The 26,875-nt window shown below is 30.9% G+C and overlaps 3 protein-coding genes across 5 annotated transcripts in view; all 3 read left to right on the plus strand.

Annotated features, from left to right (window-relative positions):
* The window catches only part of Hr4 (Hormone receptor 4), a 29,011-nt gene extending 26,067 nt beyond the window's left edge, over positions 1-2,944 (plus strand). The window contains exons 3-6 of one of the 3 annotated variants that reach the window (XM_014242260.3): positions 53-201; positions 276-1,925; positions 1,996-2,117; positions 2,806-2,944. In XM_014242260.3, the coding sequence (XP_014097735.3) occupies positions 53-201; positions 276-1,925; positions 1,996-2,117; positions 2,806-2,886 (2,002 nt within the window). In that variant the 3' untranslated portion in view covers positions 2,887-2,944. Of the gene's footprint in view, positions 1-52; positions 202-275; positions 1,926-1,977; positions 2,118-2,805 lie in introns of all 3 variants that reach the window. The other 2 variants (XM_036376827.2, XM_070109952.1) reach the window with 2 other exon arrangements.
* Positions 2,945-2,946: 2 nt separating this feature from the next.
* LOC138857421 (transcription factor SPT20 homolog) lies at positions 2,947-8,095 on the plus strand. The gene is made up of 2 exons (XM_070109954.1): positions 2,947-5,110; positions 5,311-8,095. Exon 1 carries the CDS (start codon positions 2,947-2,949, stop codon positions 4,741-4,743), a length of 1,797 nt encoding a protein of 598 aa, XP_069966055.1. The 3' UTR covers positions 4,744-5,110; positions 5,311-8,095.
* Positions 8,096-23,881: 15,786 nt separating this feature from the next.
* Positions 23,882-26,640, plus strand: LOC106622913 (uncharacterized). Its single transcript, XM_014242254.3, has 3 exons — positions 23,882-24,109; positions 25,403-25,526; positions 25,644-26,640. The coding sequence occupies exons 1-3, from the start codon at positions 24,007-24,009 to the stop codon at positions 25,753-25,755; spliced, it is 339 nt and encodes a 112-aa protein (XP_014097729.2). The 5' UTR covers positions 23,882-24,006; the 3' UTR covers positions 25,756-26,640.
* Positions 26,641-26,875: the final 235 nt, after the last annotated feature.

Below are 26,875 nucleotides of genomic sequence, written 5' to 3' on the forward strand. Positions count from 1 at the left end.
GGTCTCAAATGCAGTTATTTAATAATGTTGCCGATATATTTTTTCCTTACAGCTGTAAAGGCTTCTTTAAGCGCACCGTGCAGAACCGACGCGTGTACACCTGCGTGGCCGATGGCACGTGCGAAATAACCAAAGCGCAGCGCAACCGGTGTCAGTATTGTCGATTTAAGAAGTGCATCGAGCAGGGCATGGTCTTGCAAGGTACATACGACCACATATACACTTACTTATAACTATAAGAATCTAATTTGTTTTTTTTGTTTTTGTCTCTACAGCCGTGCGCGAGGATCGCATGCCGGGTGGGCGCAATAGCGGCGCCGTCTACAACCTCTACAAGGTTAAGTATAAAAAACACAAAAAGTCCAAGCAGCAGCAGCAGCAACAACAGCAGCAATCCCAGCAACAGCACATGCATTCACCACACCATCAATCGCCGCTATCACCACACCATCAGCAGCATCTGCTTTCACCGCAACAGCATCTGCATCAGCATCAACAGCAATTGGCGGCCGCTGCCGCAGTCGCTGCAGCCGCGCAGCATCAACACTCGAAGCTGATAAGTGCCACGCTGGGACAAAGTGAAATGAAGCCAATGTTCTTGGGCCCATCCATTAAGCAGGAGCTTCTACAGCAACAGCAACAGCAACAACATCAACAACAGCAAGCAGCGCAACTACATTCGCCACATCAGCAGCAGTTGCATTCGCCGCACCACACGCTACACGGTTCGCCGCACGGCGCGCTTCCGCCGCACTCATCGGCCAGCGCGTTGCACAGTCCGCTGTCGCATGGGCCGCCCTCATTACCGCCACACACCTCCTCCTCATCCTCATCCTCGTCGTCGGCATCTTCGGGTGGCAGCAACAGCAGCTCACAGCAGCCATCACATCATGCGCTGCACTCGCCACATCATACGCTCGCGCATGCGCATCATCTGCAAACGAACGCGTCACATACGTCGCCGCATGCACAACAGCTGCATCAGCAGCAGCAACAGCAACAACAGCAGCAGCATCATCAACAGCACGTGCAGGCATCGCAGCTGCAGGAGACTGCCATCAAATTGCCCTCGCATTTGGTTAACGGTACAATACTTAAGACTGCCCTAACGAATCCCAGCGAAATCGTGCATTTACGAAATCGTCTCGATACCGCCGTGAGCTCGTCGAAGGATCGCCAGCTCTCGTATGAGCATGCGCACTCCATGATCCAAACGCTGATCGACTGTGATGCCATGGAGGACATAGCCACATTGCCACATTTCTCCGAGTTTCTCGAGGATAAATCGGAGATTAGCGAGAAACTATGCAATATCGGTGACTCCATCGTGCATAAGCTGGTATCGTGGACGAAGAAACTGCCTTTCTACTTGGAGATACCCGTTGACATACACACCAAGCTGCTGACGGACAAGTGGCATGAGATACTCATACTGACCACAGCGGCGTACCAGGCCTTGCATGGCAGGCGCAGAACGCCTAGCACAACGACTCCTGGCGGTGGTGACACAACAACAGCGCAAGCCTCTTCCACCACCAGCTCGAGCGGCGGTCGTTCTAGCACAGGCGCGCCACCACACTCGCCCGCCTCAGCCAATCATCATCACAATCACCATCACATGAGCGGCTCACCGCATGCCACAAGTCTGAATTTACCACACCAGCTGCATCATCAACAAATGCAGACAGCAACGCCACCGCTGCAGAAGGAGGATCCAGAATTCGTGGACGAGGTGAATGGTCATTTGTTGACGCTGCAAACGTGCCTCACCACACTGATGGGCCAGCCCATTGCTATGGAACAGCTAAAACTGGACGTCGGTCATATGGTGGATAAGATGACACAGATCACGATCATGTTTCGCCGCATTAAACTCAAAATGGAGGAATATGTCTGTTTAAAGGTGTACATTCTGTTGAATAAAGGTAAGTAGCAGTAGTGAGAAATTGTGGCTGTTGTACTACAATAACAATGTAGCTCATCTTTTCCCTTTAGCAGAAGTGGAACTCGAGACCATACAGGAGCGTTATGTGCAGGTGTTACGCACTTATTTGCAACACTCCTCACCGCAAAACCCACAAGATCGACTCACTGAACTGCTGTCGCACATACCGGAGGTAAGTTGAGAATGAAATAAAATTGAAACCCGTGAGCTTTCACTGAAATGACTGTACTGATTACAAACTCTGGTACCCGAAAAAAAATCATATATGGCGCACTTAGTGGGAAGTGTGGGTTACTCCCTCTAAGGTCACATCTAATAGGCTGATCGCTCAGAAAAGCATTCTAACTCATTGACCCGTTAATTTAGTTAATCCGTTTGCTGGCACTTCCTACATGCTGACCCCTTGGAAAGGTTTACTAACTCTAGGGCTAAATTTTTTTGTTTTAGGCACCAAAAGTTTAAATTTGCAGCGTTAAGCGGAACGTTTCAGTTAATCGTCACATCTAATAGATTGACCCCTCAGACAAGCTTTCAAACTGTAAGGCCTAATGCTAATGCTCTCTATAGAGAGCTTACGGGCTTTTGATGAAAGGTCCACATTGAAACGTCTTATAAACCCAATATACCAGCCCTTATAGCATATATTATTAAGCGGAACGTTTCAGTTAATCGTCACATCTAATAGATTGACCCCTCAGACAAGCTTTCAAACTGTAAGGCCTAATGCTAATGCTCTCTATAGAGAGCTTACGGGCTTTTGATGAAAGGTCCACATTGAAACGTCTTATAAACCCAATAACCCAGCCCTTATAGCATTTCTTAAATTAACCGCTCCTTTTCTTCTCAACAAACTCCACTAGATCCAAGCAGCCGCTAGTCTATTGCTCGAAAGTAAAATGTTCTACGTTCCCTTCGTTTTGAATTCGGCCAGCGTGAGGTAGCAAAGGCTTGAACGTGGATTACTGCCGATCGATGATGATTCGCCGAAGCCTAAGCGATTGATGATGATTATGCAACAACAGCAACAACAACAGAAGAATGACGATGAGCAAGCAGAGCCAAAAGTCGAACAGCAACAACAAGCAAGCAATTTAATGAAAGCGCGTAGACGGGCAGCCACCGAAATGGCTGAGCGTCAGCAAAGACAACAAGAAGATTTACAAAAGCAACAACGAGAGCAAAGTCAAAAGTCAGCGGCGGAACAACAACAACAGCAACCGGTAAGATTTTGTCTACCCATGTTGGAGTTACCTACAATCAAAGTAGAGAACGTGCAACAGCAGCACAGCTATTCTATGGATGAGGACGACGCCGATACGGACGAGGAAGAGTTATTGGAGCAAAAGCAACAACCACAGCAGCAGGCACAGAAGTCGAGTGCCGAGGAGAACGCATCATCACATATGCAATCGCCAACAATGGCGCGTTTAATGGAACCAACCACGTCGATACTAAAGACCTCATTGCTAGCAGGCGCGGCGGCAACACTAGCAACGCTGACAGCTGCCGCGGAGCAGGTAAATCGCAAAGCACAATCACCACAAGCGCATAGCGGTAGAGTGAGCGCGCGCGCATTGACTGCACAACAAACGCCGGTGGCGGATAATAGTCTGACAGAGAGTAAAAGACTGCAAACACAACAACAACAACAAGAACAACGCGAACAGCCTAAGCCCGCAATGCCTTATAAGTCCATACTGCAGACGGCGCTTATGGGTGAGCGGCCACCACAGTCGCAAACGCCGCCACCGCCGTCGACAACTGCAACGAAATTTATGCGCGCATCCGGTGCGCACGTGGGCTTACAAACAACGACGCCACCGCCACCGCACGTCCTGAAGACCGCAGTTACGCTAGCAAGTCTCAGCGAAATTGCGGCAGCGCGTCAGCAGCAGGAAGAGGAAGAGCGCCGTTTACGTGAACAGCAGCAGCAGCAACAAAAAAAGCAGCATTTATTGTTACAACATACACTGCCATTGAAGAAGAAGAAGAGTTTTCTGCAACAAAAGTTAACAGCGACATGCAACATGCTGACAACAGCGGCAACGTTATTGCAGCAACAACAACAACAGCAACAGAATATAATTACCATACTGCCAATTGAAGCCAGCAACAACAACCAAACTGCCATCTCAGCTGCAAATGCTGCTACAACCAATACAAAGTACGTATTAAATAATATGAGCGCGGGCGTATTGCGCTGTGCTTCGACCGCAACAGCAACAACAACCGCAACAACCACGCGCTCTACTGGCGCTTTTGTTAACAACATGCGAAGCGGCGCGTGCGTCACAGAAACTGCGTGCAACAACAGCAATTCGAAAAATGTTGCCAGCTGCTGTCAAGCGATCGCTACACAAACCATAAAAATACCAACAGTGCGCACGGCGACAGTGACAACGCAAACGCAAACTGATGAAATGCACTCCGTCGCCGCTGCTACAACAGCAGCAGCAACAAGCGGTGCGCAGACGCCGTTGCACGCATTAGCGGCCAGCAGCCATGTAATTACGCGCAAACTAAGCACCGCTCTACAACAACACGAAGCAATGGCGAGCGCTGCTAGCGGCAGCGCAGCGACAACATTGCTCTCACTGCCGACGCAGCAGTCCTTTGTGACGCGTCGCGTCTCGCCACAACGCCAAACCACATTAGTTACTGCCACCACAACGAATGCGAACACGATTAGTGCCGCTCCGCCCACATCTACTGCCACTGTCACTGCCACAGCCACCGCTGCCCCGCCCTCCACAGCTGTTACTGTTGTTGTTTTTAAAACATTGTTACCTGATGACTGAATTAATTAATTTTTAATTATTAGCAAAGCGAAAATGAAAAAAAAAATGCTGAAAAAGCTTTTGCAGAAAGCTCACCACATACGAAGTCCACTCGTAACACCGCGTTAGCCGTTTTGTTCACTACAATTATAGGTAAACATATTTGTTGTAGGGTGTAAGTATCACAACTCCTAATGAAAGTCCTTATCATGTGCATACACATTTTGAAAGTAAGCTCAAAGAGTAAACTAATCCCTATTATTTGGCGTTTTTAGCAAAAATTCACTTGGGTTTGGAGCAATCTCAAGACTATATAAAAGTTTTCTAAAACCAATATTAGCATGGAAAACGCTTAACGATATATTTATGAAAGCTTGAAGAGCAAGTTGCAAAAGAATATTAGTGAAAGCTCAATGAAAGCTTTCGTGATTTAAAATCTATTAAAAATACTTGCGTGAAAGCTTAATATAAAAGCGTTTCACCCTTTTACAGAAAGTGGTTTTAAAGCTTTTCAAGTGAATTTTAATGAAAATAAATAAATTTTCTCGAAGTGAAAGTTAATTTAAAATTCTATAACAATTTTTTGAGGCACACCATTATAAAGTTAAATTACTTATTAATATCTAAATGCCATGAAGCTTTTCAAGCGAAAGTTGTTTTAAAATACTTTTAAAATTTACTGAAATTGACTGTCAATTTATCTTTTTGAACTGAGGGGAAATTGAGAGTTTCATTAAAATTATTTGAAAGCTTTGGAGAGAGCTTTAGTTATTTAAATTTATACGTTTTTCCTCGAAAATTTACTCAAGGCTTTTCAAATAAAATTTTTCTTAAAATCCTATGAAAGTTTTTTGAGAGCTTTTAAGTGTCAGTTTAGCAAAGTTTTCGAAGTGATAGGTAATTGAGAGTTCCATTAAAATTTATTGCTAACTTTTGCGAGAGCTTTAGTTATTGAAATTTACACTTTTCGTTACTTATTGGTATCTTATTAATTTTTTTTTTAAATAATTAATTTTTGTAATCTTTTTTTGTATAACTTTTTTAAATTGTGTTAATGAAACCTTCAAAATTGTTATTACTTTGTTAATTAATGTACTTTTTTAGTTCTTTTTATTATTATTTGTTTCTTACATATTTACTTATTTTAATGTTTTGATATTTTTTATGCAATTATTTCACACCTTTAAGCTTTCAATATTATTTTAAAAGTTTTTTTTTTAATATATACTTCTTTTAAATTCTTTTAGTTTATTTTAAGGTCTTCATTTAAATATTTTTTTGTAATATATATTTTTTAAACAGAAATGTAATATATCTTTTTATATTTTATTAATTGTTGTAAACTTTTTTTTATTAATTTTTTTTTAATATTTTAAAATTTATTTTTATTGAGTGCATTTTACATTTTTGTCTAAAATATTTCTCTAAACAAAAATATATTATTTTCCTTTATTTTTTATTAATTGTTGTAAACTTGTTTCAATAAATTTACTTCTTTTAGTATTTTAAAATTTATTTATTTTTTTTGTCAGAAATGTTTCTTTAAACTAAAAATTATTATTATTTTTAATATTTATTAATTGTTGTTATTATTTTAAACCGTATCTTTGATATTACTTATTCAAACTGTTTTAAATAATTATTTTTTTGTTTTTGTGTTTGGTTTTTTTTATATATTTTTTTATAAATTGTTGTTATATTTTATAATCATTACTTTCTGATTATTCTTAAATTAAAATTTATTTTTATTTTTTATATTTTTTCAAAAACACGTTTATTTTGCTCTTAGTGAACCACTAATGCTCCTCCAAACCCGTAAAAAAAATTCCAAATAAAAACAATTAAAAAATGTCCTTTCTTCAAGGCCTACAGCATACCAAATGAACTTTGTAAAAATTGATTTGAGCTTTTGCTTTTGGTTAAGTTACCACTTTTCGGTAAAAAAAAATTAACTATTTTCATAGTTTTGAAAAACAAATAAATAAAATTTTGCTATAAAATTTCTTGCAGTGCATGTTACATAAGCAGTCGGAAATTGCGCAAAACTTTGACTTTCAGCATAAATATTAATGCTTTTTTGCAAAACCTAACAATTTATGGACTTTTCAGTGTAATTATTTTTAAAATTAATATGTATTTAATATTTAAGCATACAACAAAAAACCGTAAAGTCGCGGCTAGTTGCCACAAAGGCTTTGCGGTGAAGGACAGATGGACTTTTTAAATGTTAATAAGAAAATAGTGTGTAATTTTTATACTAAATATATGCATACTTGTGTATCTAAATGCATGAGTGTTGGTGAAACGGTGGAAAAAAGTATGAAAAATGAACAACAAGGTTTTGGAAATATATGAAAAATTTCACTGAACAATTTTTCACTTTTTTGTAAGGAGAAATAAAATATACATACAATATATAACAGTAAATTATGTCTATTTAGCATAGAAAATAGTTTTTAAGTAAAAAAATGTTAATTAATGTAGTAAAAGTATAATTAGGAAAAAAGCAGTTGCATAAACGGAGTGAAAATTATTGTGGAAAAAATTTAATTTTAGTGATTTGCAATTATAATGCGTTAATAAAAAAAGCTAGCATAACGCATAAAAATGTACTTGTGGTAATTATAATACATGTGAAAGTGAAAAAATAGATTTTGTGCAGAAAATTATTAGTGTTAAAAATAAAACAAGTTTAAGAAAAAATTATAAATAAGAAATAATTAAAGAAAAAATTAAGAAAAATATAATATAATTAAAGAAAAATTAATATTATTAAGAAAAATAATTTTATTTAAATAAAAATTAAAATAATTAAGAATAAATTAAAATAATTAAAGAAAAATTTAAATAATTAAAGAAACATTAATTACGAAAAAACTAAATAATTTAAGAAAAAAAATTTAAATAATTTATAAATTAAGCAAAAAGTAAATGTAATGTTTAATACAAATTATGTAAATTAAAATAAAAATTAAGTTTGAAATTTTTTTATAAAATCAAATAAAATTGAAATTTTTGTTAAAAAATGTGTATTTACATGAAAAATTATCATTAAAGTGTAATTGCATATATTATAATTTGTCATAATTAAAAAATAAAAAATAAAATTACATATATTACAAATAAATAAAAAAGCAAATAGCGCCCAAATGTATGAAATTAAGTGCTCTATGCTGTAATTTGTTATTTATATGTATGTTGAAGTGAGCAAGTAAATGGAAAATTGTTAGCCAGTAAGCATATTACCAACCATATATACATAATATACATAGTACATACATGCATATATACATACATACATATAATATTTAAAAGAAAAAAATAAATAACGAAACAAAAACGTTGTAGTTGTAAACTAAGCATTTGTACAATACTTCTTGAGCGTTTCTTTTCACTAAGCGTTTTGTTTTTGTTTAATTTTTTTTGGAGAAAAGGAAAGCGAGCAAGGGAGCAGAGCCGTAAACTAGAACCAGCTAAACCACGCCCACATGCCTAAATGCATGCATACACATGCCGTTATATTTGTATATACATATCTATATAAGCAACTGCATGTATATATATAAGTGTATGTATGCTGGCATATACATAGAATTACCATAACACATATGTATGTATGTAGTTGTGTGTATGCCAATTGTAATTATATACATGTATATAATGCATAGCGATAAATTAGTGTGTTAAGCGTGTTTTTTTCCTATTTACTAAATGCACATACACACACACACACATGCATACACATATACACCAATATGCATAGATAAAGAATATAGTATATTATATATTATACATACATATAATATATAAAGCGCATTTCCAATTAAGTAAATGCCTAAATACACACATACATATATACAAAAAATGAAAATAATTAATTAATTAATGCATAAATATATATGTAAGCGTAGGTATACATATATGTAAATAAGCGTGCATATGTAATCATTTATATATATGAATATGTATATATAAGCAAAAATTATACACATTTACACATAGCAAGTTATACACACACATACATACAAACATGCATTTTAATTATAATTATTGCTAATTATATATATGTGTTTAAGCTAGCTGTTAATTGTGTTAAGCATATACATACTATGTTCTACTATATATATATATATATATACATACATACATACATGCATATGAGCATAAAGAATTACCATATACCTTTTATCTCGTAAGCAAAAAGAATTTAAACTTAAAACAAAACAAAAAAGAAAAAACAAAAAAACAAATTGAAACTGATGAAATGCCGCCTATGTTGTATTCTGTGTAAAGTGTTGTAGTTGCCTAAGTGTTTGCTTTTAATTAAAATTATTGTAATTTTTAATTGTTTAAATGTCTGTCATTACTTACATACATAGAAATACATAGTACATGCATAACTACATAAAATACATACTAAATACATACATATATGAAAAAAAAACAAAAACAAAAAACTTATTGCATTCAAGCATTTTTTCGTCACTATCAGTTGCTGTTACATTACATACATACATACATATAAATTGCATACTTATCACATATGTACATGTGCTTATACTTAAATAAGTTCTACATTTAGTCTTTAACGTTTTTTTCCTTCCTACCGACCAAAATTTTGCTTAAGAACTGCATTTGTTTCACTACAAAACGGTGTCGTAGCGGATGACTTAGTGCGCCAACTTCAAATTTGATATAAAAGAGCAAGCTTGCTAACTTTCATAGCAGTCTGTATTAGTTCTAGAACTTTCATTGCTATTAAGGAGCTTTCAGTTTTTCTAAGAAGCTTTAATTTTAATTAGAAAGCTTTCATTACTGCTAGAAAACTATTACTGTAGAAAACTATTACTGTAACTAAAAAGCTTTCAGCTTCTCGAAAGCTTTCGGTGATATTAAAAAGCTTTCATAGGAAAACATCACCATTCGGAGGAAGCTTTCAAGGATTTGAGCTTTCACTAAGCTTTTGATGAAAGCTTTTGAAACATTTTAACTTTGACTAAACTTTTCTTAAGCAGATTTTTAGGAATTAAGCTGTCATCACTTTTCACTATTTTTCTTAGAAAGAAACCAACATGAAAAAGCCTTTGAATCATTTGAACTTTAAGCAAACTAAGCTATCATACTTTTATGAAATGAAAATTTATTGAAACATTTAAATATCACTGATAATAAACAGTATTTCAAAAACTTTTCGCCCTGTTAAAATACAATCTGACGGTAGAGCTCCTCAAAAATTTAAAGTTTTATGAAAGCTTAAATGGAAAATCATACAAAGTTTTAAAAAACATGAAAGCTCAAAGTCCAATATTTTCTTAGTAAATTTTGTATTTTTGCCAAACTGAGATAAAATTGGGTGCGAGAAAATATAACTCTCTCAAAATAATATTTTTGTATTTTCAAATAATAAGCAATGAAAGCTTAACAATTTATGAAAGCTCATACTGAAATTGTTTCCAAGTTATTTTAAAATCGTTTACTCTTACGAGTTAAAACAGAAGCCAATTATGAAAGATATAAATTTCTATGAAAGCTCTAATTAAAATTACACAAGGCTTAAAAACGCATGAAAGCTCCAATTTGAAATTTTTCCGCGTAATATTTTATTTTTAGCCACTTTAAGATAAAATTCGTTAAAAGGAAATTTAACCCTTGTAAACAAAAAAATGTAAAAAGATGTCATCAAAGCATGAAAGTTCCAAAATTAAAATATAGTTAGAGAAAAACTTATAAATGCCTGAAAGCTACATTTTTTTTTTATAAAATTACTGGTAGAGGAGTTATTCTGAGTTAAAATCAGGCGAGAGCAAAAATATTTTAGTGAACCAAAATATGCAAAAGCTTCCACCGAACTATGAAAGCTCAACTTATGGAAATATTTTCTGAAATTAAAACCTAGTATTATCACATACTTCTAACGAAAACTCAATGGCATTCAATTAATTCAAGTGCACATAAACTTTGATTTCTATTGCTTTGAAATCCTCATTTTTATTAAGTCTGACTATCATTACAAGTCTGTCTATCATAAGCTGCCTCGCATACATTGCAATCACACTATTCATCATTTTCATGTATCTCTAGTTTTTAAATTTGAGCATACTAATTTCAATTTTAGTATAGTTCTCAGCTCACAGCTTGTCATACACTCAGCGCTCAAACATACTACGCTCTCAATTATCCAATGTCACAACCTTTAAACGTCATAAAAAACGCTCTTTCGCGGAAACACAAACCATGCTCACATACTCTCTTCAATTTTAGTTAATTTTATGCTCATTGAAAGCCATCTTCAATACATGCTAGTCCACATTCTCCAAATAATTCTCACAAAAAAAAACGACCTACATTTTCAACGCTTTCGCCTCGTTTTCAGCATCACCCAGCGCACCAAAGCAGACGGCACTTACTATTTACTATTAAACTACTTCTTTTGGCATTACAAAAGCTATGTACATTAAATAATTAGCGTTGTAGTTGTATGTGTTTATGAAGAAATGGAAAATATTGAGAAAATATATGCATAATTATAAAAACTTATTTTTATAAATAAATTACGGTTAATTTGTAGCAATTTGTTGAGTTTGTCTTCTACGTTTACTGTTTAGTTCTTACTTTACTGTATAGCAGTTTAAGCCACGCCTTAAGTTTGTACTGTATTTTATAATTTGTAAATTTAAAATTTTATTGCATTTTGTAAAAATATTATTTTCATTATGTTTCCTCTCTACGCTGATTATTGTGTGTATGTATTTTAATTTCCACGAATTTTACAACAAAAACAATCACAACAAAATAAAAAAAATTAAGTGAAAAAATAATAAATGTACTTTTTACAAAGTTTATTTGCACTGTGTTTTTATTTTTGCAATTTGGAATAGCTGCCACCGAAAACAACTTTTATTTAGTCTTATGATTTTTTTGAAATTAGTTTATCTTTACACTATGATTTTAAAGAAATCGGGTGTAAAAACGATATTAGCTTTCCAACTAATATTCCAACATTACAATTTTTTGCTTTATTAATATAATTTATTAATATAATTCTTTATTTTAGTGGCATCGGGTCCAAAAATTGCCCTGTAGGTGTTACCACCTATTTTGATTACCTTTTAATTCAGTTTAATTTAATGGAAGCAATAAGAAATAAAGCGAGCTGAGAGAAAGTTAATATAATTACATTTAGTAACATGTTTCTCAATAAGTTGCTCAGCAACATGTTGCAAGGCCATAAAAGCAGGCGCCTGATCAAGCACTTGAAAGAAAATAGAAAAAAAGTATTAGGAAAGAGCTTCGTAGTAGTTAGTAGTAATATTATAGTTTTTTTGGATTCTTTTTGAATTTCATTTGAGCAAATATAGGTTAAAATCTATATTTTAGTGGAATCGGACTCAAAAACAGTCAATTTATTTTGTAGCTTAATGCTTTTAATTCATTTCAACTTTGTAGTGATACGAAAAGCGGGAAAAAAGGGTGTGCAGGTAGAAAATAGGTGGGAACAAGATTTGCCAATTTAATTTTAAAAAAATTTCAAATAAAGATTATGAACAGATGTTGTTTCTTTGTTTTCCTATTTCTCATTCCCGCTCTCACTATCACTCTCATTCTCTATCCTCATTCCCGTTTTCTCTAACTCTATCAATCTCTTCAATTCCCTCTGACTCTATCAAACCCATTTTTGCTGTTTTTGCTTATTTGTAGACATCGTATATACTAAATTAAAAAAATTCATATTGAAATAAGGTGGCTAAACCAAAAAATATTTTTAAAGTAAAAATTTCGAAGATGGTAATTTTTTAAATTTCTTATTTGCGTTTTTCTGCAAAATTTTTTATAAATTAAAAAATACACAATTAAAACAGGTGGTAAGGTCAAAAATATTATTTTTTGTACCAATGATTTCTTGAATATCACTCATTTTTTAAATATATATTTTTTTCTAGTTTTTACATTCATACCTATTTTAAACATTCGTAATGGTAGCAAACCTATTCAAAAGATTTAAAATAAGGTGGCGACACCAAAAAAAAATATTTTTTGTAGCTAAAATAAAGGCCTTTGAAAATATTAAAAAAATTTTAAATTCTATACTTGCATTTTTTATAAATTAAAAAATTACATATTTAAAAAAGGTGGCCAGTCAATAATTAATATTTTTTATGACAATATTTTCTTGAACATCTCTCAATTTTAAATATATGTTATTTTGTTTGGCTTTCACATTCATACCTATTTCAAAAAAACGTAGAGGTGGTATCCCAATGGGGAGATTAAACATTTAAGATTTTTTAATTATTATACTCACATTGCTTTGCTAATTTTTAACTTTTGCCTATTTATTAAACAAATTTAATTTTAAATCAGATGGCAATTACAAAAATATGTATTTTTTCCTAAAACTCTATATTAAACCTGCTTTATATTGATTTTGACGCGATCATCTACTGAGCATATATACAAAAATTAGCAAAGCTCACAACCATATTTTCTCCTTCATGGCTTATTTAGCAGTGATAGCTACCTAATAAACCATTGATAGGCACCTACAGGCACTCTCACGTTGTGTTTGTTGCAGAATATATGCTTTTCTAACAGTAAAATATTACAAAAAAAAATTGCTTAAAAGAAAATATTATATGGCACATGAAATGCAGTAAAATGAAAAACAGGTTATGTAAAAATATTAAAGCAGTTATAAATATAAACATATTTAATTACAAATGTAATGTAATGTAATGTATATAATGAACACAGTAAAAGCAAGAGTCTGATATATAAATGCCTTGATAAAGTTTTTAACAAAAGCACCAAAATAATTCGAATACACTGAGAAAAATAGTAGAAAATATGTGAATCTGAAAATTAATTTAGCACTGTATTTAAGATATTGGACACAGAACATAAAAATATGAAGAATAGAACATTTAAAAAAATATTTCAAATTGTATATACATATGTAAAATAAAAATGTATTTGCTAAAAATTGTCGTTAACTGGCAACCAAATAATTATGTCATACATTTCAAACTACTACCTAATTATAACTGTCGCTAACGGCATTTAAACCTTTATTTGTGCACTATATTTGTGTCGCATAAGTGTTTAGTACCTATAATATATTAATTAAAACAAATAAGTATACAATATTTATTTCTTCGCTAATTATAAGCATTGTTCCTTCAAATATGGTTTTAATAAAAAGAAATCTACATAAATACTAAAAGCTCTCAATTTACGCACTACACCAACATTTTCTCACACACTGAGAACATTTAAGTTCCTCTATTTTACTTATTAGCATATACATGAACCCATTAACGGCGCACGCACCTGAAGTACATTGAAAAAAATTGTTGAGTACCATAAGTGTAAATTGTAATGAGAAATAAATATTTGAAAGCTACTTTAATTAAAACACTTTCTTGCATTTAATTGTTTGTGTAAAATTGCTGTAGAACCACCAAAACGTGCGTCAAAATGTTATTGGTAAAGAAATATATAAAATAACGCATAAAAAAATTATTTATGTCAAAAAAATTAAAAAAAAAAACATTTAGTGAAATTATAAATAAGTTTAAATATGTAAATAATATTGAAAAAATATGAAAAATCTAAGTATAAAATTACAATTTAAGGAAAATAGATAGCAAAATTTTAGTATAATGATTTTATTGATACAACTAATTAAGTAAATATTTATAAATGTATAAAAAATTAGTTAACATAGCGCAAGTTTATTATAAACAAATAGTAAATGCATTCAAAAAAGCTCGGTCATAAGTTTACTTATAGATTTAAGACATTAAACGAATTGGTGCTCGCGATATTAAAAAAAAATTTATATATTACACTTAGCAATAAATAAATATTTATGGTAAGAAAAATATAAATAGTCAGCTAATTTCTAAGCACTACGCATAGGACTGAAGCAAATACGCAACCACTGTAGATTTTTTTATAAATACAGTTTTAGTCAACTAGTTAATAACACAACAACACTGCAAATAATTTTGGGAAATTGAAAGCAAACCAAAGTCATATGAGTAGCAAAGAAGTGAATACTTTTTCCTTTTATAACTGTAAACATCAATTTTATTTAATTTTCTTATACTTTTCAAATGCTGTAAGCTTGATTTGTGACTCAAAATGCATTCAGCAATGATTCTGCACAAAAAACCCACTCAACAACACTGCTGAGCGTAGAGAGCGTACATGCAATGAATTGGCCAATGAGCGCGCAGGAATGCTCTTTAAGCGCAAGTGCTTAGAAAGGATAACTGGCCAATGAACGCGCGTGATTACTCTTTCAGGTCAAGCACACTAGAGGCTTAAATGAGTGAGAAACATTTCAAATAGCGTTAATTTTTATATCTGAGAAAGTACATAAAGAAAGTACGGAATGAATTGAGTGAGAATGAGTCATTATATATGAGTATTCACTATATGTGAAGCTAATTATTGAGGCAAAAAATATATATATACCCTCATCAAAGCTTAGAAATCTAAACCGCCAAAGTTTGTGTGATTAAAATGAATAATGGCTAAATCAAATTTCTTTCGAATGAATCTTATTTATCACTCTTTCTCTGAGGAGCATATATGAATTTCACTATTTTGAGATCTTAGTCTCTTTTTTAAGTAATTATACTCTCTCACGCGCTTACTAATAAAAATTTCGTTTAAATGTCTGTCAATGATCACTTTTATTCAGTAGAGTCAATATACAGTTCTCAAAATAAGTCAAATGTTTTAATTTTTAGAAAATATTGCCAAGAATCGAGAGATTATGAAATTAATTTTTTTTTTCAAATGAGTAACAACAATTGGGTTTGTAGGACTCAGAAAGACATACATTTAGCCTATTGAGCTATATTGCGATCTTTAATGTTTCTATTCTCACAGTAAACATAGTCACTTTGAAAAAAAAAAGTTTTTTTTATTTGGTACACAGGTTACTGAAACCTCTTTATTATTCATAAAGTGCTGAACTTGGGAAAAATATTATATAGAGAACCAGCAAAATTTATTTGTTGCCTCTTTTATTATGCAAGGCGTTTTCTGTTTTACCTAATGTTGCTACTTTTAATATAAAAATCTCTCTTTTTTTACCTAATTTCATATTTGTATATTTGCTTTTCGTTTGCCTTTAAAAACTTTATCGCTCTCATTGAACTCAAAATTCACTCAATGCTACTCATTTAGCAAATACACACACCTAACAATAATCATATGCATCTACCACACTCACAAAAACAATAATAGCAAAAATAAATATATTACAGTTAGTATATCTAAAATATGATTTATTAAAAAAATAATATTAACATTTAATTTATAATTTAACTGCTGCAAATAAGGCATTTTTATGTAGCTACTCAAGGTACATGGAAATAATAAAAATATTACTCATATGGCTGACAAGTGCAATATGGGCGCTATATATTATATATAGTTGATATGGAAGGGGAACAATTATGCTAAATATGACCCTGCATGCAAAATAATATTTGTAGGCCGGGTGCACTAGCGTTTATAGAGAAAATGCACTACACTGAGCGAAAATGCGGCGAATTTTGAACTGTTCAGTCACACTTAACACTACCACAATGCATTTACAAAATATATTTATAATTATTTAAAAATAATCGTTTAAATAAAATCAAAAATAAACAAGAGAAATAAAAATTATAAATAAATAAAAAATAAAAGTAAAAATAATTTAAAACAAAAAATAAATATAAAATAAATAAACAAAATAATAAAAAGTTAATAAATATTATAAGAATAACAATAATATGGCAATTTACAGTCTAAATTATATATTTGAGTACCTAAGTTTATACGTGTTATATTTGTAAATAAATGATGAGTTTTAGCTATAAAATATTTGCTAAACCTAAAATTTTTAAAAATGTTATTAATTAAGCGAATTAATTAGCAATTTTAAAATTTATTACTTATGAATTTATTTACAAAATTTAAGTAAATTTACACCAAAACGCATTTAAGCATTTGTTAAAAGTAATCTTATTGTTAATTAAGGCGATTTTTGATATATTAAAAATAAACAAAAAATTATTGAGGATAATGCAAACCATTTTAGTGCAAAAAAGTGAAATGTTTATGGAAAAGACATTCTTGCAATTACTGTAATGTATTTAAGCACATAATATTATTAAAAATTGGTAAAAATTCTTTGCCGACAGAGCTTAAACTGTGTAAATATTTAGTTTTAAAATGTGATTGATTTTATATTAGAATTAAATAATTGGATCAGAAAAAATATAATTAAGTAAAAATTTAAAATTTGTTGAAATGAAATATAAAATAATAAATAAAAATAATATTGAAATAAATAAATAATAAGAATATTTATTAAAATAAAATAAAATATATAATAAAGCAATATAAAAAATAATAAAAAACATAATAATTCAACAATTCCAAAACAACAAGAAAAAATGTTTGATAAAAGAAATAGATGAAAATTAAAGATTACAAAATTACAAATAATAACTTATATTATACAAGAAAAGGAAATAATATAAAATATAATATATATAATAAATAAAATAATATATATAATACATTAAAAAAGTAAATAAAAATATAAACAGTAAAAAAAAATAATTCCACAACAAAAAAAAATAAAAAATTAAAAATAACAAAGAACATAAAATTATATCAAATAAAAAAGCTGGGAAATAAAAAATTATAAAATAATTAAAACTAACATAAAATCATATAACGAAATAATTATAATAACTAAAAAATAAATAAAAATATTTAATATAATAGCAAAAATTTATAAAATTAAAAATTAAAAAATAAGATTAAAATATGAAAAAGAAAATACAATGAAATCAAATAAATTTAAATAAAGCAAAAAAGGAAATAAATATTATATGATCAAAAAATTAATAAAAAAATAAAATAAAATCATTTTAATATAACAAAAGCTATCAATAACGATACGACTAATTATGAAAAATTTATAAAATGTACTATTAAAGATGATAAAATAAAAACATAAAAAATTTAAGTAATTTCACATAAAAAATTAATAAAACTATAACAAATAAAAATTCAAAAAATCCAAAAAATTTAATAAAAAAAATTAGTTTAAGAGCTTTTCCCTTAATTTTAATAATTTCCACTAATTTTAATCAGCAAAAAATTGCTAAGATATTTATACAATTTGCTGTATGCTCGTTTTAAGTAGACACTACTATGTATACATACATACATTAAATAATTACTTATGTAAGTAAATACTAAAAATTGATTTTAAACCAAAACCGCATGATTTTGGTAATATGAAAAAGTTATCATGAGAAATTACACGAAAAAAATATAAAAAACAAACCACGAAAAGGCGAAAAAACACGAAAAGAGAAAAACAAAAAACAAACACTTATAGAAAAAAAAAATAAGTTAAGTACAGAAAAAAAGTATTAAACAAAATATAATATATTAAGTGCTAGAAAATGTTTACACACACATTCAAAGACATTAGCAAAAAGAAATAATAAATAAATATTATTAATTTAAAAACCAAAAATTTTGTAATGCCACTGCGCAGAGAGTACGTTTGTTAGTTGTAAGAATAAAAAAAATAAACAATATTAAAAAATTAATTAAAGTTATTATAAAAATATATATATAAAAAATACTGCAATTAAGAAATATGAATTAAGATGAAAAATGTATTTACGCAAGAGAATGATATGATTATAATTATTATTAAATTGTATTAATATTAATATATTATTATGACATTTATTATTATTACAATGAGAAAAAATGGTGAAATAAATAAAGATTTAATAAAAAAATAAAATCTGTATAATGGTTTTCTTTTTAACTTCAGAGTTCGCTTTGCTGCTGGGATGAGTTGATATTTCGAATAAAAGAAAATTCTGTTAAACGATATAAATCGAAACCAAACGTATCGATAACAAAAAATACGTATATTTACGCAGCCTATCTAAATGAACGAGCTATTAAAATGCAATTAAAGGTCAAATAAAAAACGATTTTTAATCAATTTATATTGAAACAAAAATTATCGAACAGAAAATCGATAATTTGGCATCGAGTAATAAAATGTTTATGCAAATTATTTTATTTTAGAATTTTTCATTAATCGACTTATATAGATACAAAAAGTAACAATACCAGAACACATCGAGATTTTGAGGTATTTCAATTTATTTGTAAATTAATTATGTATTTGCAAAATTTACTTTATTAATTTATTTGAAAAATATCGATTTTATACAACTTATATAATTATACCAACATAAAATTTCATCAGTATTTTTTTTTAAGTAGAGATGTCAGAAAAAACGATTCCTCATCGATTTATATCGATAACAAAAATAATTATATTAGGCACTGCGTATCAAAACTATTGCATTACTTTGTGTAACTAAAGGTCCGAAAAAATCGATTTTAAGTTCATATTTTTAATTAATTCATTTTAAAAACTTTTGAAAATCTCACACATTTTTTTTAAGTAGAAATATCAAGAAAAGATACTTCATCGATTTATATCGACACAAAAAGGCACAATATCGAAACGCATCGATATTTTCACATTGTCTATCAAAATGATTCGATTATTTTGTGCAATAAAAGGGCCAAAAAAGTGTTTAAAATTCGTTTGAATTTATTTTCTTTTTATAATTAAATAAAATGTTTAATCTACTCATATATAACTCTAATAGATTAATTTAAAATTTCACCAAAAGTCGGTAGAACGCGACTACCAGAAGTAACGATTATTAAATCGGAAACAAAGACAGTTTTACTGATTTAATTCGTAACATACTTCTCAATGCAAGATAATTTCGATGTTATAAAAATGGAAAGTAGACGAAAATCAATTATATTCAACTTGAAATCTTAATGGGAGACGAAAAATTATCAAATTGCCAACAAACAACGATTTAAATCGGAAAAATTAAAAAATTTTTAAATTGAAAGTCCCACAAAATTAATTTCGATCAATTTCGAGTCTTATTGGGAGAAGCTATATCATCATACGATCCTAAAACAAACGATATTTAGATCACTCAAGTTAAAAAACGATCGAACATCGACCACAGTGATTTTTAGTGGGCTCCTAAATCCAACTAAGACTGCAATGAATAATCGATTCTAAGTTAAACGATACATTGAACTTCTCTGAATTGATACCACACTGATTAAATTTTTTTTCTACAATTCTAATTAAATAATTAATGATAAATTAGAAAAATTACACTACATTTATTTGAAAAAAAATGGACTAATAGTCATCTTAATGAGCTTCAATAATAAATAAGGTAATTTTGTGCGTGGAACCACATTAGTGAAATTAACCGGGGTATGTCCTTAACACTGCTTTCAAAGTGCAGAAGGACAAGTGTTAAGCAATTACAATTTTGTAGACAGCACAAATATGTATATATGTTTAATTCATGTAGACAATTTTTCCTAACTAATTTATTGTTTAACAGGTGGCAAGCCTGTACCAAAATGTCACCAAGAGAAGTCTAAAGTAACCTGTTTAGTTTTAAGCCAAATATAGGACATGAAAATTTAAAATTGTAGGCAACTCTAAAAATAAATTTTCAAGCAATTGGCAACGTTTCTCAAAAATATCTCATACAAAAATCTTTCATAAACTTTTTTAGTCCGCTGTCAATATTGAAACATCTATTTTATTTTAAGAAAAATGTTAAACAGGTGGCAACGTTCCTCATATTTTAAATATTTTTAACTATATGCCTGCTAGAATATCTTTAGTTGCATAGGCATATTATAATAGATCTATTAGTTTAAAAACAATATAACGCACGTGAAAAATCAGCGCTGGAAAGGACAGCTTAGCTCAATATAAGCTTAAAATAGTCTAAAAGACAGTCTAAATATCTAAGTATGTGGGAAAAATTATCAAATCTAGAATTGTGATCACTCCTAACAGCAGTATTTGCCATGATATAAAAATTTTGGACTGTATATTTCTACCTATCTATAGGAGCCATTGATCACGTTTCTTCAAGTGTCCTCACCATTTTTCCAAACTCAAGTCATTTATTACAAAAATACTGCTAGACTCAATATTTGAGCAAACACTACCTGTTTAACGTTCAAACCTTATACTTTCTCACATATTATCACTCGATATATCGCCTGCTCAATCTCTGCTCATTCGTTCATACTCTCCCTCTGTCTCTCTTATTAAAGTGCTTTGCTTTCTTCTTTGCTCTCTCTTAATCAACACCGCAACTACTTCCGCTTCACAAGTGTATGACACTAGCCCCGTAACACTCGAACCAATCATTAATTTTTAGGCATTTCCACTAAATGGCTCATTATCATCAAAGAATCCAAATAAAAACTATATGTCATACTTTCGAAAGCAATTAAGCTTGGTTAATGACAATAACCAAGAAATATAAAAAAAAAACCCAAACACACATGAACTTCTAGAATAAGTAAGCAACCTTTCCGGCGCTGCAACGGACTTGTCGCTTGCGGTATTGCCAGCTCAGCTGTCAACGACACGCTTCACACATAAATATAACAACAAATATGCACACAAGCAAACAGCGCAGTGTATTGTAAAGCTAAAAAAAACAAAAAAACTAGTTCTACACCATACAACAACAACAGCAACAATTTCGTAATGATAACTGCTTAATCAGTGCACCTAATTCCGGTATTTGGAAGTGCTTGCAATTTCTGAGAATTTTTTTTTCTCGTCACGCGTATTTTTACGTGAGTAATGCACAAACGATTTCAAAAAAAAAAAATTTATAAAAAAAAAGTTACAAAAACGGTATGAAATTTTGGTCAATAACACTTTAATGTCAACAGTCCAGAAATTCTTATAAAATGTTTTGAAAATATTATTTTTTTTTTGTTTCGAAAATCAACTGTTTTCGTTGTTGCGTGGGTTTACAGGGCAATCGCCGATCGCATCCAGTTTTTTTTTAACCGCATGTGTGACAGTTATTTCGAGCAAGTGCATACTATTGAACTCTTTTTGAGACAGTTGATGTCATATGTTTACATTTTGAGCTCAAATACGAATTTGATACTCGTCAGTCAAGTCAATAAAATGTTAAAAGTCACTGATACTAAGCAAAAAAACTCGACGCAAACTTAAAGCAAACAACTCTTCCTGATTGACCACATAAGCAACTAAGCGATTTTTTTAGGTTTTATCGGGAATTAGAGAAGTTTTGAACTTTGTGGGGGACCCCAAGCCTAGTTGAGAACTCTTTAAAAACAAGAAAACACAGAGAGAGAGAGCTATTATAGATGCAATCTCATGTTTTGTAGAAAGCTACTTCGGAACGAAACAGTTAAATAATATAACACGTCAAAGCTATCAACCGAGCAGAACTCAGGAGTGATATCGAAACAATAGTCAAAATTATAGAGTATATACAATACGAGAACCACAGCCTGAGAGAGTAAATATAGGGCTGGGAAAACTCAATAGTCCAATTGTCGAAGTTATACTCGTATTAGACATTTTTAGACTGTTCAGACCTCAAAACGTTTTAATAGCTCCACTTTCACACAGGAAAATCGCCTTCACCTCAAAAGAAACTTTGATGAACTGAAGTCTTTACTTAAATGAACCTAACCTAGAGCTGAGTAGGCGTCTATTAATCTCCTTTGTTCGGCATAACAAATAAGCTCAACAAAAAACTGGACCAGAATCGCAATCAAACTTGATGTTCAACATTATAACTGTTTCAGCCGGCAGGACTAGAAGTTTCGCTTATCTGTCGTTTCAGAGACACCTTTTATAATACACGTTCCGAGTTCATACCTAACTTGCTAACTTTGTTAACCGTTGAACCGACATAAAAATGGGGAACTTACAGAAATTTCTACGCGCTATATCAATACTATACCAAATCGGCTCCTAACAGCGTATATTCGCAATCATCTTTTACGGATCTGTGATTTGTTGGTGTTTTATTAGACTCTTCCTGTATTTCTATGGATGTAAATTCGAGCTTATGTCAGCCTATAAGTACTACTTTCTATAAATTGGAAAGGTGAAGCTGATGGTAGGCGTTTGGGTTGGAACTGAGTTTATATATAACTGGAGAATAGAGACTGCTGATATAGAGGAGATACTGAAAATTTCCCAATGCGGAAAGTTTAAATCGCAACGCTGAGCTCTTACGGCTCCATCTCGAATCTGATTGTTGCTTAGGCTTCATTAAATGAGATTTTTGCAAACATTATTGCATAAACAAAATTTTAAACTGAGGACTTAATAAGATCAAAACGTTTGAGTTCAGAAGACTGCTGAGGCCAAATATTGTAATTTGTGTGACAGGTTTTCGAAATCATCAATGCACTAATAAAAATCCAAAGCTACGTTCTCTCTTAAACCTCATATATTGACATTTTAATGACTCAGATCAAAGCTTGAGTTGATGATTTCAATCGCAGAAAGTCAGCATTTTTTTTGCACATTTTTACATATTCTGCCACGATTGCTGGTACTTAAAATTTCAATTATATATTTCGAACTATTAAACGAATTTTTAAGCTGAGTTTCGAAAATATTTTGCAAATCCAAGTACCCCTCTAACCTTTCGCTACAATAATAAACAAATAACGAATGTGGGCCATAGATTAGAGAATTTTTTAATAGGCAATGTAATACATATACACATATATAGATAAGCTTGGACCTGCACTTGAATTTCGAAGTAACAGTACACGCTAGCCCCTCCACTTTCCCCGCCAAAGCGAAAGCGAAAGCAAAACCGTTGTCAATGACCGATTACCGGCAAACAATGGACTAAAAGTCAACAGCATCCGAAGCAAAAGTGAACTGATTGATCAGCGACGGAAAAAATACGAAGCACAAAACAAAAAAACACGAAAGTAAATGCACGCGGCGTGCCGAAGCAAACACGAAGACGCGCGAGGCGACAGGCAAGAACAAAGTGGTGGTGTGAAGAACATGGTGAGGCATAAGAAGACAAAGCTAATTTTCTGGCGCGCCCAAAAAAAAATCGCTTGACGTGCGGGAGTGCTACAGAATCACAACAAATAACAACAATAAAGCCGAGGAACAACCGGATGACGGGCACTTCCGATGCGCTTTGGCATTGTATAAAAAGTGCTGGACGCAGCTGGATTCCACATCAGTCGAACACTCTCCGTTGTGCGTACACAATCGCAATTTAAAGTAAATCAATTAAAGCAGATATTTTGCTTAAAAGCCAAGTTTTGTACAGAAAACAATAAACGAAAAACAAAATGAAATTCTACGTGTGTGTTGTTGCTGTTTTTGCTGTTGCCTTCGCCAGCTTGTGCTTGGTGAGCGATGCGCTGGTGGCACGCGCCCAATACAAAAACTCAGGTGAGTGTGCGAGGGTCAAAGATGATACACGATCAAGAGAGAAAAAAATTAAAGCAAAAAATAGATTTGTACAGAAATTTTAAAAAATGTAAATTAAAAATATATATAAAATAAAAAAAAAATATATAAAAATAAAAGCTATAAAATTAAAAAAGTAGATAATAATAAAAATAAATAATTACAAAAATAAAACCAATATAATTTAAAAATATGTGAAATTAAACCAAAAATTATAAAATTAAAATAATATATAAAATTTAAAATACATAAAAAAAATTATAAACTTAAATATAAAAAAATTTTAAGTTTAGTGGGGATATATTACAAAATTTTATTGAATTTCAAAAAAATTAATAATAAAAATTAAACAAAAAAAATTATTTTTTAATTAAAAACTTTAAAAACTATAAATTCTAATGAAAAAATTTTTTTAAAAGCACTCAGCTCATGATCTAAAATAAAAAAAAATTCAAAACATAAAAGTAAAAATTTTAAGTGGAAAAATTTAAAAAAATTCAATATAAAAAATTGGGTATACTTTTAAATGTTTTATCTAACATAAAATATTAGAAAATTATCTACTTTATGGTGATAATAATTGCAAATGAAAAAATTTTTATTCTTAGAACAAAGAAAGTCTCAAAAATATATAAAGATTTTAAATTAACAAAAAGGCAAAATTTTAAGTTAATACAAAAATAATTAATTTTTTCAAATACAATAAAAAAAATTTCAATTCATTAATGAAAATTACAAGTAAAAAAATTATATAAATGTAAATTAGTAAATTCAGAATTTAAAAATGTTAAGGAAATTTTCGATAGAAATACCTTATATAACGGTGATGAAAACAAAACATAAAATTTAAAGATTTAAAAAAAAAAAAAATATTAAATAAACTTTATTAAATTTTATATATACTTGTATTAACAAAATGCCAATGAATCGCTTTTCGATATTTAAATGAAAATTAATTAGCGACATTAGGATAAAAATAAACTTAATACGATAGAAACTTAAATAAAAAGTTCAATATAAAATTTTTTAATAAAAAAAAAGTATGCAAAAAATTGAATTTATAATTAAAAAATTAAAAAAAAACAACAAATAAAAACACGCTTGAAAAAAATTTTAAAATAATCACAAGTTTACAACTCTAAATCTTAAATAAGTACATTTTTTGACATTTTTCAATAAAAACATTTTTTTAAATTAATTTTTTACTATTTTGCTTGTATTTGCATTTCCTTAAACACTTCCACTATTCTTCACACTCACTCTTCCTCCCCACAGCCTACCCCGGCAAATGCTACATCAGCAGTGATCTGATACTCTCGCCCGGCCAAAGTGGCAAAGCGCCGAACAACCCCTGCGCCAACATCAAGTGCTTGGACAATGGCAATGTGGAATTCACAACGTGAGTAATCGGCTTACTTTTGCGGAAATAAACGCATGCAATATTTTAGTCACACTGACAAATCCGAAATAAATTAATGCTTATGCGAAAACGAAAAATTCCATCTCACACCAACAGCTGTCCTGCTGTGGCGCCACCTAAAGGCTGCAAGCAACGTGACTTCGTCAACGCCAACCGGCCCTATCCGGACTGCTGCGAACGCGCCTATGACTGCGCGCGCAGCTTTTAAGCGTGAGCAATGCGTGTGAACCGTCAACAAGTCCAAAAACCACAAAAACGATGAAAAAGAGCATACGAAAAGAACAAGAAAATATAGCGAAAAGCAGATCATCCACATATTACATACACACATACACATATACGGCATTACACATCGCGTATAAGTTCTTCATAATCACAACCACCAGCCACGGCATACCTGCTGCATCGTCATATTTTTTATTTCGTATTTTATCATGCTTCTTCATCGGCAATCACATTGTGTCATCATAGTCATTTAGCCATTTGCTTCCTCATTGCCGTTGAGGTGTGCGTCGAGTCGCAATACGCCCCGCCTTGTTCGACGCCAGCTCAACACACGTCACATACACTACTCACACACACACGCATCCATTTAGTCACACGTTCATCTTTGAAAGTACAACGTGCAATACCGGCCATCAGCTTCGGCTGTTCTGCAACGAGCCCAGCCCTGTCTGTCTCAGCGCTGTCGGCTAGAGAACCAGCATATCACTGCCATTCTTTCTGGTGACTTCCGTGGCGGCTTGCAAATGCGCAGTCACCAGTCACTTTAGTATAATAATTTAAGAAATTATAAAATTAATTTTTTAGTTTTTTTTTTCACTCATTTTTATTATTTATTATTGTCGGTCTCATGGCGCTTTATTTGGTTTTGGGTTTTTATTTATTTTTTATTGTTTATTTCGCACTCATGTTTAGAACTTTTATTCGCAATTTATTAGTTTGCATTATTTGCGCATTAAATTTTTATTTTCATATAATTTCGCATATAATTTTTATTTTTAATTATTTTTATTACTTTTTTGGTAATTATTTTCGTTATTTTGTTATATGCCATACACATTAACCATTTTTTAATTTTATTTTTTTATTATTGTGTTAAATTTTTATTTTTCATTATTTTTCTTTTTTGTTATTACATAACCGCACTTTTTCATAAATAAAGTTTATAAAATAATGTTAAAGTAAAAGAAAAGAATATTTGTTTGTATTGATATATGTTACACTAAAGGAAAATCAGCAAGCTCTCAGCTCTTTCAAGCTTGCCTTGTAAGCTTGTACAACGCTTGCTGTTGTTCAAGCGAGTACCAAAGCCCCGTTTGGAAAAA

The sequence above is a fragment of the Bactrocera oleae genome, chromosome 5, assembly GCF_042242935.1.
Source record: "Bactrocera oleae isolate idBacOlea1 chromosome 5, idBacOlea1, whole genome shotgun sequence".
In the NCBI taxonomy this organism is placed as follows: domain Eukaryota; kingdom Metazoa; phylum Arthropoda; class Insecta; order Diptera; family Tephritidae; genus Bactrocera; species Bactrocera oleae.